This window comes from Heterodontus francisci, chromosome 5, assembly GCF_036365525.1.
Source record: "Heterodontus francisci isolate sHetFra1 chromosome 5, sHetFra1.hap1, whole genome shotgun sequence".
Classification (NCBI taxonomy): domain Eukaryota; kingdom Metazoa; phylum Chordata; class Chondrichthyes; order Heterodontiformes; family Heterodontidae; genus Heterodontus; species Heterodontus francisci.
Genome location: NC_090375.1, coordinates 162,768,415 through 162,786,851, shown reverse-complemented (window position 1 = coordinate 162,786,851; position 18,437 = coordinate 162,768,415). Strand labels below are relative to the sequence as shown.

The 18,437-nt window shown below is 44.5% G+C and overlaps 1 protein-coding gene across 3 annotated transcripts in view; it reads right to left on the bottom strand.

Moving 5' to 3' along the window:
- Positions 1–18,437, bottom strand: part of dpys (dihydropyrimidinase) — a 132,964-nt gene that overhangs the window by 36,873 nt on the left and 77,654 nt on the right. For all 3 annotated transcript variants that reach the window (XM_068032303.1, XM_068032302.1, XM_068032301.1), the window contains exons 5-6: positions 11,940–12,096; positions 508–649 (exon numbers count right to left, since the gene is read on the bottom strand). In XM_068032303.1, coding sequence (XP_067888404.1) covers positions 508–649; positions 11,940–12,096 — 299 coding nt within the window. The remainder of the gene's footprint in view (positions 1–507; positions 650–11,939; positions 12,097–18,437) is intronic.

The following is an 18,437-nucleotide window of genomic DNA, read 5'->3' as shown; positions in this document are numbered from 1 at the left end:
GCTGTATTCTCCAAGTTCTCCTCTTCCCCAAAGTGCTCCCATCATCTTATCAGTAAGCCCCTGGGAAATAGCTTCTTTCCTACAGGTTCTGCTGCTATGTTATTCAAATGCATATGGTGATTTCACACTCCTTGGGGGGAAAAAAAATCCACAGGATTTTCTTCCTTTCGTATGAATGAGATGGAAAGTAATCAGATTGACAGGTTTAATATTTATCAGACAGAATGATGGGCAAAAGAGCAAAGTATTTCTCATTTGGAAATGGGAGATGGAAGTCACACCTAAACCAGTGGACACAGTGAAGGGTTTAACAGAATAACTTAGTAAAGTGTGCAGGTCTTACTTTTCACCATTATCCAGCATGTAATTTGACACATTTTGAATTGTTAATGATGTGGCAGACCCAGAACTGGTTGATCTGAATCCTTGCCTCAGTACTGGTGCATTTATTCCGAGTGCTAATTCTTTCCTGCCCCAACTGGAAAACAACCCTGAAGTGACACTTACCACTCCTTTCTCCCATATGATAGACATCCTGTCCTCCACACCATTCACCCCATTTGGAATCTTTGTAAAATCATCTTTCCCAAAGGCTTTCTGGCAGCCACTGAATGTGCAGTTGTCCGTTCCTGTCAAAGTAAGATCGCCACTATGAAGAAAGAAAAACAAAGTGACAACATAATTAATCAAGCCTGCACTGTACAGTGTACTGCTTTACTGATGATATCTGATGAATAAGGAATCTTAATCCACAAAAAACAGATCCATTCTTTATATGACCAGGAGTAATTGGGAAGAATTTGAGGAGTGGGGAGAGAAATCAGTCATCAGTGACAAAATAAGATTCCTCCGAGTGGGTGACTCAGACCAGGGCTGTAACAGCCACAGTACGTGCTCAGGCAGCCACCACAATGACTTTTATCAGTCCCAAGTAATAAGCACAAGCCACACCATTCAATTGTAACTGCAGATCAGGTAGTTAGTTCTTGTACTATAGAGCTGCAGACAAAATGTTTACTATACACCTAGGGATTATTATTACTTATTATTACTGTGCAGTCACTGACTCAGTCCTGCTTGTGTATTCACACAACTCACCACAATGTGAAGTTGGCAAAATCCTTCGTAAATATTAGACTAGAAGTCAGACTTGGAAGCAGCAAACAGAACATTGATAATGACAGGGGATTAAAGTAGATCGTCTGCCAATCTGAACAATGCAATCAATCATTCTGCCATCTACTGTATAGCTGAAATTGGCCTCTGAATTTTTCCAATCTGCCCCCATTCCCCCAACACAGTCCATGTTGCCTAGCATTTCTAAATGCATAAATAAGAAAAACATGTTTTATGACATACGAAGTCTGCAGTCCTGCCACATTCAATTGTGAATGGTGGTGGACAATTGAACAACTAACAGGAGAATGACGCTCCATGAACATCCCCATCCTCGATGATGGCACAGCCCAGCACGTGAATGTAAAAGAAAAGGCTGAAGTATTTGCAACCATCTTTAGCCAGAAGTACCACCTGCATGATCCACCCTGGCCTCCCTTCCTCCTGACATTCCCACCATCACAGATTCCAGGCTCAGCAAATTAGATTCACTCCACATGATAATCAAGAAACGGCCGAGTGTACTAGATATGGCAAAGGTTATGGGCTACAACATCAGAGAAATGCTGCAATCCATTGTTACAGAAGCCATAACAGGACACTTAGAAAATCAAAATATGATTAGGCAGAGTCAACATGGTTTTATAAAAGCTAAATCATGTTTAACAAATCTATTTGAGTTTCTTGAGCATGTAACAATCATGGTGGATAAATTAAAACCAGTGAATGTGGTATATTTGGATTTTCAAAATGCATTCAATAAGGTGCTATGTGAAAAATTATTGCACAAGGGCTCATGGGGTTGAGGGTAATATATTAGCGTGGATAAAGGATTGGTTAAAAAACAAATAAACAGAAAGTAGGAATAAAGGGGGCATTCTCAGGCTGGCAGGTTGTTACCAGTGAGGTGCCACAAGGGTCTGTGCTGAGGCAGTTATTTACAATCTATAAAAATGACTTAGATGAAGGGACTGATTGTAATGTGTCCAAACTTGCTAACGATACAAAGTGAGGTTAGAAAGTAAGTTGTGAGGACGACACAAATGGCTGAATTTTAATCCCACGGCAGAGGCAGGTTTGCCAACAATTCACATCACCAAACGGCATGTTGGTTTCCTGCAGCAGTCCTGCCTCCCAGTGATTTTGTTAGAGGAGTTTAATGGGGGGTCATGGCAACCCACCCGAAGGCAGTGGATCATCAATTGAGGCAGTTAACAAGACACTTGAAAGCTCATAGCAGGGCTGTATGAGATGAGATTCGAGGAGATGCAAGGGCAACACAATGGGTCAACAGCACATCCAAGCAGATGAAGTAACTGTGCAGCATACAGCCAGAGAAGCGGGGTTAATTCCTAATGCTGGTGGAAGGGGCATAAAGGAGCTCATGCATTGGCACACAGTGGCCACTGCGTGAGCAGAACACAGAATGCTTCAGGTGGAGATGCTGGGGCAGTTGGGGGAGAATGCACCTACAGGGACCAGTGGGACACAGCAGCGGGGGGTCCAGGCAGATGTTCTCTTGCAGCTGGTGGCAAGTGAGGCCATCCCTGGATCACGGAGCTCAGCTACTCCAAGTTGGCAACGAGTAGTGATGAGGAACAGCAGCACCAAAAACAAATGAAGCCCTTGATGCCCAAAGGGCAGGAAGGGCACAGTGGCACTACTCTCACCATACAGTGTAAAGCCATAGAATCATGGACATACATTACAAAGCAGCAGTGCTACTGGAGGCTGCGACTATCAAGGCAACTAGCTGCTTTGAGTGCCCTCGTGGAGGAAGACCTCAGGTAGCCATGCCAGTAGCTGCGAAAGTGACAGTGGCACTGAATTTCTTTGCCTGTGGAACATTTCAAGCAGCGGCAGTGGATCTGTGTGGCATATCGCAAGTGGCTGGCCATCACATCATCAGGCAGCTGATGAATGCCCTGTATGAGAGGGCATTGCACTACATTGTTATGACCAGGTGAGAAAGAGGTCTAGGGTTCCCTTTCAGCCTTCACCTGGTCTTACTGGAACAGGGTTTAATTAGAAACACACCGTGCTTTTTTAGCTCCCCCTTGGTGAATCCCATTTCACTGCTTTCCAATTATAAGGCAAAGAAACCAGCACAAACAGGTTTGCTTAGGTTTAAAGAAGAAAAGTTGAAATTTATTAAACTTAAACTCTAATTCGGTTGACGCCTATGGATACACGATGCACCCACGCTAGTAGGCATACGCGATACACACATGCAAATAGAGACAGAAAAGAGCAGAAGAAAAATAAAGTGGAAAGGTCTGAGGCAATATCTGAGGAGTTGTTGTTACGGTTCTTCGAGCTCACTGTGGAGTCCTTGATTGTAGGTAGATCTTGCTTTTCATTGGGGCCCAGTATTCGTCTTAAACCTTGTTCGCTGTAGAAGACTTTTCTCTCTTGGGGTCCAAGTGTCTTCAGTGGATTCAGAGGCTTGTGAGAAAGAGATAGAAGCAGACAGGAGAGAGATCTTCTCAGTCCAGGAGCAAACAGACACTCTCCCCAAAGTGTTCGTACAAATTCAAAAAACCCAAGTTGCCCAGCAGGTTAGTCATGTGACTAGCTGGTTTGACCATGTCCGTTGGTGTATTTGGCCATCTTAGCAGTCAATCTGGAATGCGAGCTCCCCCACCTTCAATGTCTGGTGATCAAAAGTCCATTGTGGGATGAATGCGTCAGTGTTTGAAAGGACAAAGCAGCCATTCCCTGTCTGTTAATATGCAAATGTCTTTTCAAGCCACGGCTGATCTGTTTAACAAGTCCTTTCTTAACTCCTGTAACAGTTTAAAATCAACGTTCAAGACAAAATTAGGTGGGGGCTTAGTATGAGCTCCAGGCTGATGGGGCCACATAGACACAGAAGATTGTGAGCTTTGCCTCCACGGCAGGATTGCCTCAGGTTCATGGGGGTGATTGATTACACTCATCAAGGCCCCGGCAGTGCAGCTAGGGGCATTTATAAATTAGAAGGGACTTCATTCCCTCAATGTCCAGCTGGTGTGCAACCACCACAAGTGTTTTCTGCAACCGTGTACAAGGTTTCCGAACAGTTGCCTTCAACGTGAGGCAATGGCAGGTCCGGCAGCTGTTCATGCCACCAGAGAAAATACATGGATGACTGCTAGGGAACAAGGGCTATTTGTTGAAGAAATCGTGGTTGACACCTATGCAAAAGCCTATAATGGATGCACAGAGGCACTACAACCACTGCTATCACAGCACAATGGCCAGCATAGAGCAGGCCAATGGACTCCCAAGATTCGGTTCAGGTGCCTTGACCAGTCAGGGGCCGTCCTGTGGTACACTCCCTCAAGAGTTTCTTGGATGATGATAGCATACTGTGCTCTGCACAACATGGCCCTCCAGAGAGGCCTGGACTTTAAGGAGGAAGATGTGGAGGAGCGGCACACGTCTTTGGAGGAGGAGGAAGACATGGTGGTGCACAGTGATCCTGCGCTGGAAGGCCTTCCAGAGGTCCAGTTGAGGCGTCAAACCATTGACCAGGAAGGCAGGGAAACTCGGGTCTCACTAATCCAGAGGACAGCTTCTCCTGAGGGTGGCTCATCCTGGATGACATCTGGCCCAATACTGCACCTCTCTCACAGGAGCGGCTGCATCCAAAATGCCTGCCACGCAGATATGTCTGTTTCCCCACAATTCCTGGAAAATGTATCACCATCGGCAGTGTCCCCACTCACCCACCTCTGCGTCGCATACCTACTTCATCAGGCTCATTCCTTAATGCCTTCAAAACAGTGCAATCCCACAATTCAGGGTGCAACCATCAACCATTTCATTACATTCAGGCTTAATCAGTGAACAGAAGCATTACAAAAGTCACCCAAGTGAACCACAAAGTGAAACTACCGACGTGGCACCGTTCATACTCAACCGCTTCTACAGGGTGCTCCCCTGTGGCTGAGGCAGAAGTGGAGGCAGGCTGCTCACTTGTGTCTGCGTGCAGCTGAGATGCCCATGGCACCTGTCCTCAGTTTCGTGGTGCCAGTAGGGGCACCGCCACAGGCTGCCCCAACTGCATTGATGCAGTGGCAGCCTCGGTCACGGGGGCTTGCTGTAGTCAGTAAGAGGTGCCAACGGGGTGGCCGATGGAAGCAGATGCCCCATGAGCGGTGGCCCCCTCGATATTATCCCTGCCTGATTCAGCCCTCGTGCGCATGCACATCTGAGGGAACCAGCTGCTGGGGTGCATCTGGTAGCTCGTCATGTATCCTTGCACCATTAGTGCAATTGACCAGTCAACACTACAGAATGTGGCATGTATTCTCTGGATGCCAGTACAATGTTCCTGCATCGATTCAGCATGATGACTCTCCCCAAAGTAGGCCACTCTTTCAATGGATAAACTCATGCGCTCACATGCCTGAGACAGGGCAGAACACAACTCCTGAATGGAATCTTCCATTCTCTGCCCAAGATACAGCACTGCCTCAGGGAATTCTGACATTTGGGCAGACAGCTTCAGTTGATGCTCCTTTTAAGTGACCACCGAGGCTCTGCATCTTCACTTAGCTGAGCATCGCTGTGCCTGTCCTCCATTCTCTGAGGGGAACTTAAAGTCCATAGCTGCCTCTACTTCAGTCACCTCCTCTTGTTCACTTGTTAAGTGCTGGTCACCTTGTGCCACCCGTTCTAAACACTCCACCGAGTTGAGTGTTTCTACACTTTCGGAGGGTGAGCTGGACAGCTGTGACAGTGCTGCTGCAGCTGTATCTGCCGCCTCTGAAGTTGCTACTGATGGCACAGTGATATGCTGATACTGCTCCTCCATAACTGGCCCTGCAGGAGACATAAGACTTTGATTAGGAAAGTTCTCCTCTGTCAGTAGCTGCTTACGCAGAGCTGTAGCTGTCCTTAACAGCTTAGGCACTGGCATGGAGTAAACAAATGAGGACAGTGCTCTATTCCTGTCACATGGAAATGGTAAGATCCTCTCACTCTTGTCTCAGATGGACACCCATCTCACCCTTGCTGACTTCCTGCCAAACTGCCATTCTGGCAATTTCAAGGGCCTCCTCCTCCATGGCCATCCGTATAGTGACCCCATTCCACCACCAAAGTGACTCGGTTCTTGCGCAGCGTGTGTTCTTTTGTCCTGCAAAGAGTGAGAGAGTTAAGACCATGGTGCTCTCTTTCACCACATCCCTTGGCTCACTCGCATGTGATGTATATGGCTCCAGCGTCGCCTCCTCCACAAGTGCTTGCGGTGTGAGCATTGCATGTGGCTCAGGAGCACACCTGGTAACTGTTCCTGAGCATTATGCACCCTCAGGCTGCTCTGCTTATAGGTGTGCTGCTGACTCTGGAACTGGAGGCCTGTCATTTGGGTGTAGCATTGCACTCACTTTACCAGACCTCAGAAGGTTGTTTAGGCATTTCCTGCACTGCACCCATGTCCTGCTGACCACACCCGCAGCTGCTCACCTGTTGAGACACCGCCATTCATGCCTGCTTTGTCTGACCGGCTGGCCTCCTCCTGCACGCTCCAGAAAGAGGACACTCCTCCAAGCTGCCACCACCTCTAACAGCATCTCCAGGGAGGCTTCAGCAAATCATGCTGCCACTCTTCCACAGGTTCATACCATACTGCTGTTCTGCAGCACTCTGGCCTTTCTGAACACAGGCATTCTTGGCAATGGCAATCATGGCTGCTGGGTGCCCTTTAAGTCAGGCCCGCCACATCTACATCCCACCTCTTCAATGTGTAATTGGACAAAAATACACTGGACGACAACAAATTGGTCGCCTCTTCAAAATAGCGTTGAACGTCCGGCAGCAAGACTTGGACAATATCCAAGCTTGGGCTGATAAGTGGCAAGTAACATTCGCGTCACACAAATGCCAGGCAATGACCATCTCCAACAAGAGAGAATCTATCCATCTTCCCTTGAGATTCAATGGCATTACCATCACTGAATCCCCCACTATCAACATCCTAGGGGCTACCATTGACCAGAAACTGAAAAGGAGTAGCCATATAAATACCGTGGCTACAAGAGCAGGTCAGAGGCTAGGAATCCTGAGGCGAGTAACTCATCTCCTGACTCCCCAAAGCCTGTCCACCATCTATAAGGCACAAGTCAGGACTGTGATGGAATACTCTCCACTTGCCCGGATGGCTGCAGCTCCAACAACACTCAAGGAGCTCTACACCATCCAGGACAAAGCAGCCCACTTGATTGGCACTCCATTCACAAACATTCACTCCCTCCACGCACAGTGGCAGCAGTTTGTACCATCTACAAAATGCACTGCAGCAACGCACCAAGGCTCCTTAGACGGCATCTTCCAAACCCGCAACCTCTACCAACTAGAAGGACAAGGGCAGCAAATGCATGGGAACACCACCACCTGCAAATTCACCTCCAAGTCACACACTATCCTGACTTGGAACTATATCGCCGTTCCTTCACAGTCGCTGGGTCAAAATCCTGGAACTCCCTTCCTAACAGCACTGTGGGTATACCTACCTCACATGGACTGAAGCGGTTCAAGAAGGCAGTTCACCACCACCTTCTCAAGGGCAATTAGGGATGGGCAATAAATGCTGGCCTGGCCAGTGATGCCCACATTCCATGAATTAATTTAAAAAAAGCAACATGAAGTGGAGATAAGAAAATTCAGCCCAAAGAGTCTGCAAAGAGATATAAATAGGTTAAGTGAGTGGGTAGCAAGATGGCAGATGGAGTATAATGTGGGATAATGTGAGGCTATTCACTTTGATAGGAAGAAAAAAAACAGAATAGTTTTTAAATGAGGAGAAACTATTAAATGTTGGTGTTCAGAGAGATTTAGGTGCCCTTGTACATGAAACACAGCACGTTAACATGCAGGTACAGCAAGCAATTAGAAAGGCAAATTGTGTGTAGCAAGGGGATTGAAGTACAACAACTACTTATATTTACATAGCGCCTTTAACCTAATAAAATATCCCAAGGCACTTTACAGGAGCATTATAAAGCAAAGCATGACACCGAGCCATAAAAGGAGATATTAGGTCATATAACCAAAAGCTTGGTCAAAGAGGTAAATTTTATGGGGTGTCTTAAAGGAAGAAAGCAAGGTGGAGAGAGGGTATTACAGAGCTTAGATCCTAGGCAACTGAAGGCATAGCCACCAATAATAGAGCGATTAAAATCAGGGATGCACAAGAGGCCAGAATTAGAGGAGCACAGAAGTCTTGAAGGGTTGTGAGATTACAGAGATAGGAAGGGGCAAGGCCATGGAGGGATTGACCAGAAGCCAATATCAGTCAGCGAGCAGAGGACTGATAGGGGAACGGGACTTGGTGCAAGTTAAGACACGGGCGGCAGAGTTTTAGATGACCTCAAGTTTACAGAGAGTAGAATGTGGGAGATAAGCCAGGAGTGCATTGGAATAGTCAAGTCTAGAGGTAACGATGGCATGAATGAGGGTTTCAGCAGCAGATGAGCTGAGACAGGGTGAAGTCGGGCAATGTTACAGAGGTGGAAATAGGCAGTCTTAGTGATGGCATGAAGTCGGAAGCTCACCTCAGGATCAAATGTGACACCAAGGTTGCGAACAGACCGGCTTAATCTCAAGACTGTGGCCAGGGAGAGGAATGGAGTCAGTAGCTAGGGAATGGAGTTTGGAGTGGGGACTGAAAACAATGGCTTCAGTTTTCCCATATTTAATTGGAAGAAATTTCTGCCCATCCAGTAGTGGATGTCAGATAAGCAATCTGATAATTTGGCAACAGTGAAGGAATTGAGAGAAGCAGTGGTGAGGTAGAACTGAGTGTTGTCAGCATACATGTGAAAACTAACACCGTGCTTTCGGATGATGTCACCGGCGGGCAGCATGTAGATGAGAAATAGGAGGTGGCCAAGGATAGATCCTTGGGGGACATCAGAGGTAACAGTGCGGGAGCAGGAAGAGAAGCCACTGCAAGTGATTCATCGGAATTATTAGATAGGCAAGAACGGAACCAGGTGAGAGCAGCCGCACCCAGCTGGATGACAGTGGAGAGGTTTTGGAGGAGGATGGTGTCATCATCAGTGTCAAAAACTGCAGACAGGTCAAGAATGACAAGCAGGCAGAGTCTATCTTTGTCACAGTCACGTAGGATGCCATTTCTGGCTTTGATAAGGAGTGTTTCAGTACAGTAGCAGGGCAGAAATCTGATTGGAGGAATTCAAACCTGAAATTCCAGGAAAGATGAGAATAGATTTGGGAGCTGACAACACGTTCAAGGACTTAGGAGAAGAAAGGGAGCTTGGAGATGGGACAATAGTTTGCAACGGCAATGGGGTTAAGGGTTTTTTTTTGAGGAGAGGGTGATGACAGCAAATTGAAAAGACGAGAGGGACAACACCTGAAGAGAGAGAACAGTTTGCAATATCAGCTAACATGGGGACCAAGAGGGGAAGTTGAGTGATGAAAGTTCAGTGGGAATAGGATCAAGGGAACAGGTGGTGAATCTCGTGGACACGATGAGCTCAGAGATAGCATGAGGGGAGATAGGACAGAAACTAGAGGAAAATGTGAGTTCAGGACTAGGGCAGTGGGAAGCATTATAGAAAGTTTGGGCAGGTGGGCTAGTAGAAGGGAGGGATGTGGCAGAGGCCGCTGATCAGATTACAAGAGTAAGGAAGTCTTGCTGCAATTGTACAAGGCTTTGTTGAGACCACAGTTGAAGTCTCTGTACTTCAGGAAGGATATACTTGCCTTAGAGAGGGTGCAACAAAGATTCACTAGATTGATTCCTGGGAGAAGAGGGTTTTTCACCAAGGAGAGATTGAGTGAATGCGGCTATACCCTCTGGCGAATATGGAGAATGAGGGGTGATCTCATTGAAACATATAAGATTCTGAGTGAGCTTGAGGGTAGATGCTGAGAAGCTGTTTTCGCTGGTTGGAAAGTCTAGAACTAGGGTCCATAGCCCCAGGAGAAGGGGTTGGACATTTAGGACTGAGATAAGGAGAAATTTCATCACTCAGAGGGTTGTGAATCTTTGGAATTCTCGAACCCAGAGGGCTGTGGATGCTCAGTCATTGAGTATATTCAAGGCTGAGATTGAACCAAGGGAACCAAGGGATATGCGATTTGGGTGGAAAATTGAGTTGAGGTCGAAAATCAACCATAATCTTATTGACTTCTGTGCAGTCGAAAGGGGTTACATGGCCTACTCCTGCTCCTATTTCTTATGTTGTATTCTATTAGTAATTGAGTTGAATGCCCTGCTGTTAATACAGTACTTGAAACTTGCTGAAAAAACTTGCAAAAATAATGGCCCTAATATTTACGGGGAGTGGGTAACAAACCTGGAAGTGGAGGTAACCTGGAGGTCATGCAGAATTTAATGGCGGAACTAAATTTTTTTTTTTTTAACCATTTCCAGGCCAGCACCCAGCCAGATTGAAAGACTGGGGAGCAGAGAAAAGGGAGGTAAGGAGAGAGAGATTGGAGGCTATGCAGGGGTGGGGAAGTGGGAAAGCGGAAAGGCCACTGGGAGACAAGATTAGAAAAATGGAAGGAGGGATCAGAGATATGATTTTGGATGCAAGATCAGAGGGCAGGAGAGAAGGATGGGGATGCAATCATGGACACAAGGTCGGGTGCAGGATTGCAGGGTGAGTCCAATTGCGGGGAGGGAAGCATGATAGCTTGAGTCATCGAGGGGAGAAACACGGCTCCATCTCCTGCCCCACAAGCAGTGCTATAAAAAGCACTTGCCTATGGGATTGTTTCCCTTCAGCTGCCGGATTTCCCAGCATTGGGAAGCCCAGCACGCAGCACCTATATATTTTACCACAGTTTTATAGTTGAAGTAGACAGCCTCATTAAAATATTTAAATTACAGATTCACCTTTAGAGAGCAGATTAATTGTTCACCCACAACCTGCCTCAGTTAAAACAGGAAGTGGGTGTATTGGAGGTGGTTTGGAGTCGGGTTTCCTATTTTTGAAATTTTTACCTGCACCTACTGGGGAGGGTTTAAAATGTTCCCCACTAAATCATGCCAAAAAAGCCGTGAGACAATTGCCTTTGGCCAAAAAATGTTTTTCTCAGCATGGAGTAAATATAATCTGACATGGGGCAAATAACAAAAGAAAAAGAATTGAGAACAGGAGTCATAGGACTGTTTTATATTTTTACAGGGCAAGGGCAAGATCAAATGGTTGGTTCTGCTTCAAATGTTTCTGAAAAAGACCCCCATTTCATAGAATACTTAGAGGGTGGGAGAAGACCATCACGCCCATTAAACCTGCTCAATCTAGGCATGGTGTAGCCACACACAAAAGCTCATTTCCTAACCACTCAATCACCTGGAAAAGGCAAATATCCAGAGAGTAAAATCCGCAGCCATTTCAGGAAAAGCTCTAAGAAATCCCTTTCTAACTCTCTAAGGCAATCAAGTGAAAATCTGGGTGACCTTGATCTTCATAAATCATTACAATCACAATGGCTCACAACTTAGCTTTTCTAAATGGAAAATGTCTTTTTTACTCAAATAGTCTTACTCATAGTATAACAAACGAGAAAGAATGATATTTACTTAATAGGAGAAATCTAATTAATTTCCAGCCCAATTTTTCAATTAGCTCTATTTCTAATGGTTTTCTGCTTGCAACATTAGCCAGTATTAGTTTTCTTGTTATTTAGAAGATCACAGAAATCACAATACAATTGATGGTATTCCAACTTATTAAGTAAGACAAACAGTAATTATGATTGCTGGTATTGAAGTGTTACGGACTTCATATTCATTCTTCAAGGAAAGTTAATATTCAGAATCACCCACCAATGAAGTGTGATTCCAGAATACTCACTTCGCCAGCAGGTCCATGAGGTAGCCTGGTGTTGTGGGATCAGGTCTTAGCGGAGGCCCCATGACATATGCTGCAGCTTTGCGCCAGTCTTTGTCCCAATAATGAGTCCCATCTGTCCCTAGACCAGCTGCAATGGGTTCCCCAAAAACAACCTTCCCTAGAAATAAAAATTTTGTTTGGAGAAGTATTTAAATAAATAGAAGCATTCATTTAAAAACCACACAAAAGGAATCATGCTATAAAATAACAAAGAAGGTTGATGTGAATATGGACTTTCAAAAGATGCTGGATATGGCGCCACATAATAGACTTGTTAGCAAAACTGATGCCGAGAGAATTAAAAGGAGAGTGGCAATGCGATACAAATTAAGCCGTGAGACAGTAAGCAAAGAGTAGTGGTACATCGCTGTTTCTCGGACAAGGAGTCGACATTACGATCACTGGTCTTTTGATATACATTAATGACCTTGAGGTGTACAAGGGGCACAATTTCAAAATTTGCAAAAGATAAAAAGCTTAGAAAGGTAGTAAACAATGCAGAGGATAGCAGCAGAGATTTAATAGAGGGGTTTTGAGAGAAGCAAGTAAAGCAAGTATTTCCAGTGGCAGGAGGGATGGTATCCAAGGACACAGATTCAGGGTAATTTGCAATGAGGCGCAATGAGGGGAATTCTTTTCATGCAGCAAGTTATGATGATCTTGAAAGCAATGCCTGAAAGTCTGGTGGAAGCAGATTCAATAACAATTTTCAAAAGGATATTTACTTTAAGGTGAAATATTTTCAGAGCTATGGGGAATGAGCATGAGCAAAAGTGTGAGATTAATTGGATTCAAATAGCCAGCAAGGCATGGTGGGCCAAATGGCCTCCTCCTGTGCTGTATCACTATGATTCTTGGGAAGCTGCGATTGATCTCCTTAGAGTCAAAACAGTTAAGAGATTTAATGATGCTGCTGAAAATTGAGGAATTTTAATTGGGAGAAGCTTCTGATTCGATTCTTGATGGTTTGAATTAATTCCTGTTAACTAAAACACTGTCATGTAAATGCAGGCATTAAGAATAGTATGTGAATTTCTTCAGATACTAGCATTTCTATATACAACTATGACCTATGATGGGAGACTGATATTTATTACAGTAACACAAATAGCAATTCTTGGTGCAACTTATTTTACTGGAGCTAATTATATAAAATATGCATATTAAATACTCCAAAATAGTTATTTTCATTCCCTTCTTTGGTTTGGCTGATCCCTGCACCATTTCCCAGATAGAAAGGTGGGAAGGTGATCTCCTCTAGTCCTCTTTCTATGTTGAAAAACAATCTCTATTCAATTGCCGTTTTATTACTCGCTCTCTGAAACAGAATTATACCCAAGAACAAATGAAATAGGAGCAGGAGTAGATCATACAGCCCCTTAAGCCTGCTCTGCCATACAGTACGATCATGACTGACCTTCTGCCTCAACTCCTGTTTCCAACCTGCTCCCCCCCATATCCCTCAATTCCCTGAGAAACCTAAAAATCTGTCTATCTCAGCCTTAAATGTACTCAATGATGGAGCATCTACAACCCTCTGGGGTAAAGAATTCCAAAGATTCACAACCTCTACGTGAAGAAATTTCACCTCATTTCTGTCCTAAATGATTCACTCCTTATCCTGAGATTAGGCCCTGTGTATTAGATTTCTCAGCTAGGTGAAACAACCTCTGTGTCTACCCTGTCAAGCCCCTTGAGAATCTAATAATATCTTTAACTTCCTTAGTAAGCCACAAATGGATCTTTCTTATTGAGTTTTTGTTTTTTAATGGAATGTATTTTTGTTGAACATTTTGAATCATTTCTTTAAATGTTTCCCACTATTTATTTGCCACGATACTTTTTTTTTTACTCAATCAACTCTCTCCTCATGCCTATGTTCATGATTCTTGTTTGGGACTGGAGTATGTCACTCTCAAACCTAATATGGAATTCAATTGTATTAATGATCACTATTCCTCCCCCAGAGAATTTTAAACCTGCCTCATTACACAATGCTAGATCCAAAATAGCTTTATCCCTAGTTGGTACACAACGTATTGCTCCAGGAAACTGTTGTGAAAGTATTCTACAAACTCATCTTCCAGACTACCTTTGCTAATTTGATTTGTCTAGTCTGTATAAAGATTAAAGTCCCCCATGATTATTACATTTCCTTCGCTACAAGGTCCAATTATTTCTTGCTTAATGCACTAATGGTATAACTACTGTTAGGGGGCCTAAACATCTCCCACCAGCATTTTCTGATCCTTGTTATTTTTAATCTCCACTCATACTGATTTGACTTCCTAAACTTCTGATCCAAGATCCTTTCTCACTGCAATCCTTATGTCATCCTCTCCTATCAGGCTACTCCTCCATTTCTATGTTGTCTGTCTCTTTGAAATGTGTACCCTAGAATATTTATTTTTCAACCTTGGTCACCTTGTCTCTAAAACTGCAGTTAGATCTAGCCCATTTATCACTTTGTGCCACTAGTTTGTCTATCTTATTATTGCTTCGCACATTCAGATAAAGAACCTTTAATTCTTTTTTTTTTAAATACTACTATTCGTTGCACAGACATTTTTCGCTAATGCACTTTTACCATTAAACTCTGTCCCTTCCTGTCCCACTCTGCTTGTCTTTACCCAAATTGCTACACTGCTCCATTGCCTCAACTTTTTAGATTTCTAAATCTCCCTCCACCCACACCCCCGCCTCTTTTTAGTTTAAAGCCCTATCCACAGTCTTAGTTATATGATTTGTCAGGACACTGATCTCAGTGGAGCTCAGCCCAATAGAACAGCTCTCTCTTTTCCCAGTGCCCCATAAATCAAATCCCTTCTTCCCACATCACTCTTTGAGCCACGTGTTTAATTCGCTAATCTGCTTGACCCGATGCCAATCCAGAGATTATTACCTTTGAGGATTTGCATTTTAATTGGAACTTAACTCCTCAAACGCTCTCACCAGAACAGAATTCCTAGTTTTACCTAAATCGTTGGTTCCTATGTGAATCAAGACAACTGTATGGTCCCCCTCCAACTTCATCTCCAGGCATGAGGAGATTCTTTTAACCTTAGCAATGGGCAGGCAACACAGTCTTTGAAACTACCCCTGACTATAATGTCCCCTGTCACTACCACATTCCTTTTCATTCCCCTCACTTGAATGACTTTCTGCACCATGGTGGTATGGTCAGTTTGCCCTTCCAACTGCAGTCCTTGTTCTCATCCACACAGGCAGCAAGTACATTGTACAGAATCACAAAATTGTTACAGTGCAGAAGGAAGCCATTCGGCCCATTGTGTCTGCACCAGCTCTCTGAATGAGCAATTCATTCAGTTCCATTTCCCTGCCTTCTCCCATAACCCTGCCCATTCTTCCTTTTCATATAACAGTCTAATTCCCTTTTGAATGCTTCAATTGAACATGCTTCCACCACGTTCTCAGGCAGTGCATTACAGACCTTAACCACTCGCTGCGTGAAAAGGTTTTCCCTTATGTCACTTTTGCTTTTCTTACCAAATACTTTAAATCTGTGCTCTCTCGTTCTCGATCCTTTCACAAGTGGGAACAGTTTCTCTCTATCTGCTCTGTCCAGATCCCTCATGATTTTGAATACCTCTATCAAATAACCTCTCAGCCTTCGCTTCTTCAAGGAAAACAGTCCTAACTTCTCCAATCTATCCTCATAACTGAAGTTCCTCATCCCTGGAACTATTCTCATGAATCTTTTCTGTACTTTCTCCAATGCCCTCACCTTTTTCCTAAAGTACGGCCCCCAGAACTGGATGCAATACTCCAGCTGAGGCCGAACTAGTGTCTTATACAAGCTCAACATAACTTCCTTGCTCTTGTACTCCATGCCCCTATGCATGTATGAAGTGATTGGCTTATTGGCGGCTATTACCTGCTATTCAGAAAAATTCTTGTCCTTTCTAAGTGGTTCCAAAGGTGAATTAACTTTATGTTTCAAGTGCTACACATGCTGCAAATGCTCTGAAGCCCAGTGATACAATCCATTTTCCGCTTTTATTGAGTTGGAAGTTGGGAAGCACCTCATCTATATGAGTCTGAATGCACATTCTTCCACCCTTGGAAATTTGTGAATGGACTCTTTTTAATGAAGGAGACTTGCATTTATGCTCGCCTTTCCTGAAGGCACTACATATAGCTCCACAAGTGTCGGCAGAACTCCGCAGCCTGAAAGGGGAGTGTTGGTGACCTACTGACCACAAGGAAGCATCAGATCTCAATCTGATCCTCCTCCCAACCATCATAGTGATGACCAAGAGGAGGCCTAGCTGCTTTCCCTTTCCTGATCCATTGGAGGAGAGAATGGTAGCTGCCTAGCTCATAGTCACACCCTCCTGTCCATGACCACTGACCAACTCTAAAGTTCTACTTGACCTAAGGGGTGTGATTGCCTCCTGGAACAAGATCCTCCTCCCTAGCTTCCACTCAACGATTTCTTTTGTCAGCATGGCTTTGACCCGGAACTAGCCGGGGGAGCTGCAAAACATTTCTTCAAAGGAGAAATCAAAATGATAAAGTTAGAAATCATTAATGCAGAATTTTACTAGCTCTACAAGACAGGGTAATACAGTGTCATTCTTCACAGAATATCCTTGGATGCATTTTAAATTAAAATGTAAAGTCCTTGACTGTCAAGTATGGTATCTATCACCCCCTTGAGGTCACAAATGGCACATAACTTTACTGTCTTCAACACAGGACGGTAGATACAAGACTTTATATTCTACAATTGGTGTTTTAGATATGACATGCTGAAAGTTAATTTCTTGTTGAATTTCATTCTAAGTTTACACTTAGCATTACACATATTCATTTACATATTATTTTGATGAAAGATCTCTATAATAATACAAGAAATAGAAGTAGCAGACCCTTCAAGAGTGCTTTGCAATTCAATACAATTATGGCTGATTTTGCAGATCTTCTACCTCAATTCCACCTTTCTGCACCATCCCCATAAACTTAATATCCTTAGTATCCAAAAAGTTATCAATCTCTGTCTTGAATATATTCAATAGATCATGATTATTGACAGTGTACTGTGTTCCTGCAATCACTTTAAAATTGTACCCTTTAGCTTATATTGCCTCGCCTGTTTCTTCCTATCAAAAGGTATCACTTTGCACTTCGCAGTGTTAAATTTCATCTGCCATATGTCTGCCCATTCTACCAGCCTATCTATGACCTCTTGAAGTCTATCAACCTCCTCCTCACTGTTCACAATACTTCCAAGTTTTAGGCCATCTGCAAATTTTGAAATTATGCCCTGTACACCCAAGTCCATTCAGATTTGACACTTTACCACACACACCTTCCAATGTTGCCAGCCTCAAATCCACTTCTCGCTTCCTCCGCATACCTCCAGCTATTCAGCCATGGCAAGTATATCATTCATTGCAACATAAGCACTGGCACTCTTCCCTCTCTCTTGCAAAACAAGGTGGCCCATAACAGGACGGAGCAGTGTTGAACTGAAAGGGGACAGGCGTGCCTGCATCACTTGAGCCCTCAGGAGGAAATGGTGCTCTACATCATGGAGACAGCTTGTTGCATCTGGCACCACTGAGAACATTTGGGAACACTGTTTATGTCCCTTCTGAAATATCACATCACCTTCATCCTTCTATCTGGCATGAAATGAAAGCTGCAGATGGCGTGACTGTGGACCTCTTGCATTCTACCCCAGCCCCTTCCCTTACCCTAGTTCATCCCTACTGCATTGCTGTTTTCAGATACCCATGAACTGTCATCTGGCCAGTCACTGCAGCCTCGTGACGAAGAGCAACAGCTGCACCAGACTTCTGATGAAGCAGCACCATTACTTTAACGGACAGTCATCTCCAGCAATTCAGATACTGGCACTGCACGCACCTTAGAGGGTAGTATAAAATTAGGATCTGCATGCAGTAAGTCACCGGGAACAAATGGGCTGCAGCCAGCCCAGGGGAAAAGGGAAGTTCATGTGCCAGCTCTCCGGGAGGATAGGTTGCAGACGAGTTCTGCTGCAGGGGACTTCAATGAAGACTTCAATGGGGCGATGTACAGGAGAACGTTGATGAGCATGCATACAGAGTTGCCTGGTGCATTGGCAGGGCTGCCAGACAGCCTGTTGTCTCTGTCAAGGAGCATGGAGGAGTCTGGCTTCAACTTGACACAGGGCTTTACACATAGTTTGCAGCCCATCCTTTCCAGCGTGAGTCTATAGGCCAGTTCCATGACAGGATTTGCGCACCCACCCATGATGCAGCATCTAATGGCTGACGTCTCAGCTTCCATTGCAGACCTGGGGATGGGGGTAGCCACCCAATGTCTCAGTACTCCAGTGAAAGTTCAGACTGAGGTTCGGAGATACATGCTTGCTGCCATTCAGGCTCAGACTGCTGCCATTTTGGCTGTGAATCTCTTGCTCAAAAGACATGCAGGCTCTCACAACAATCA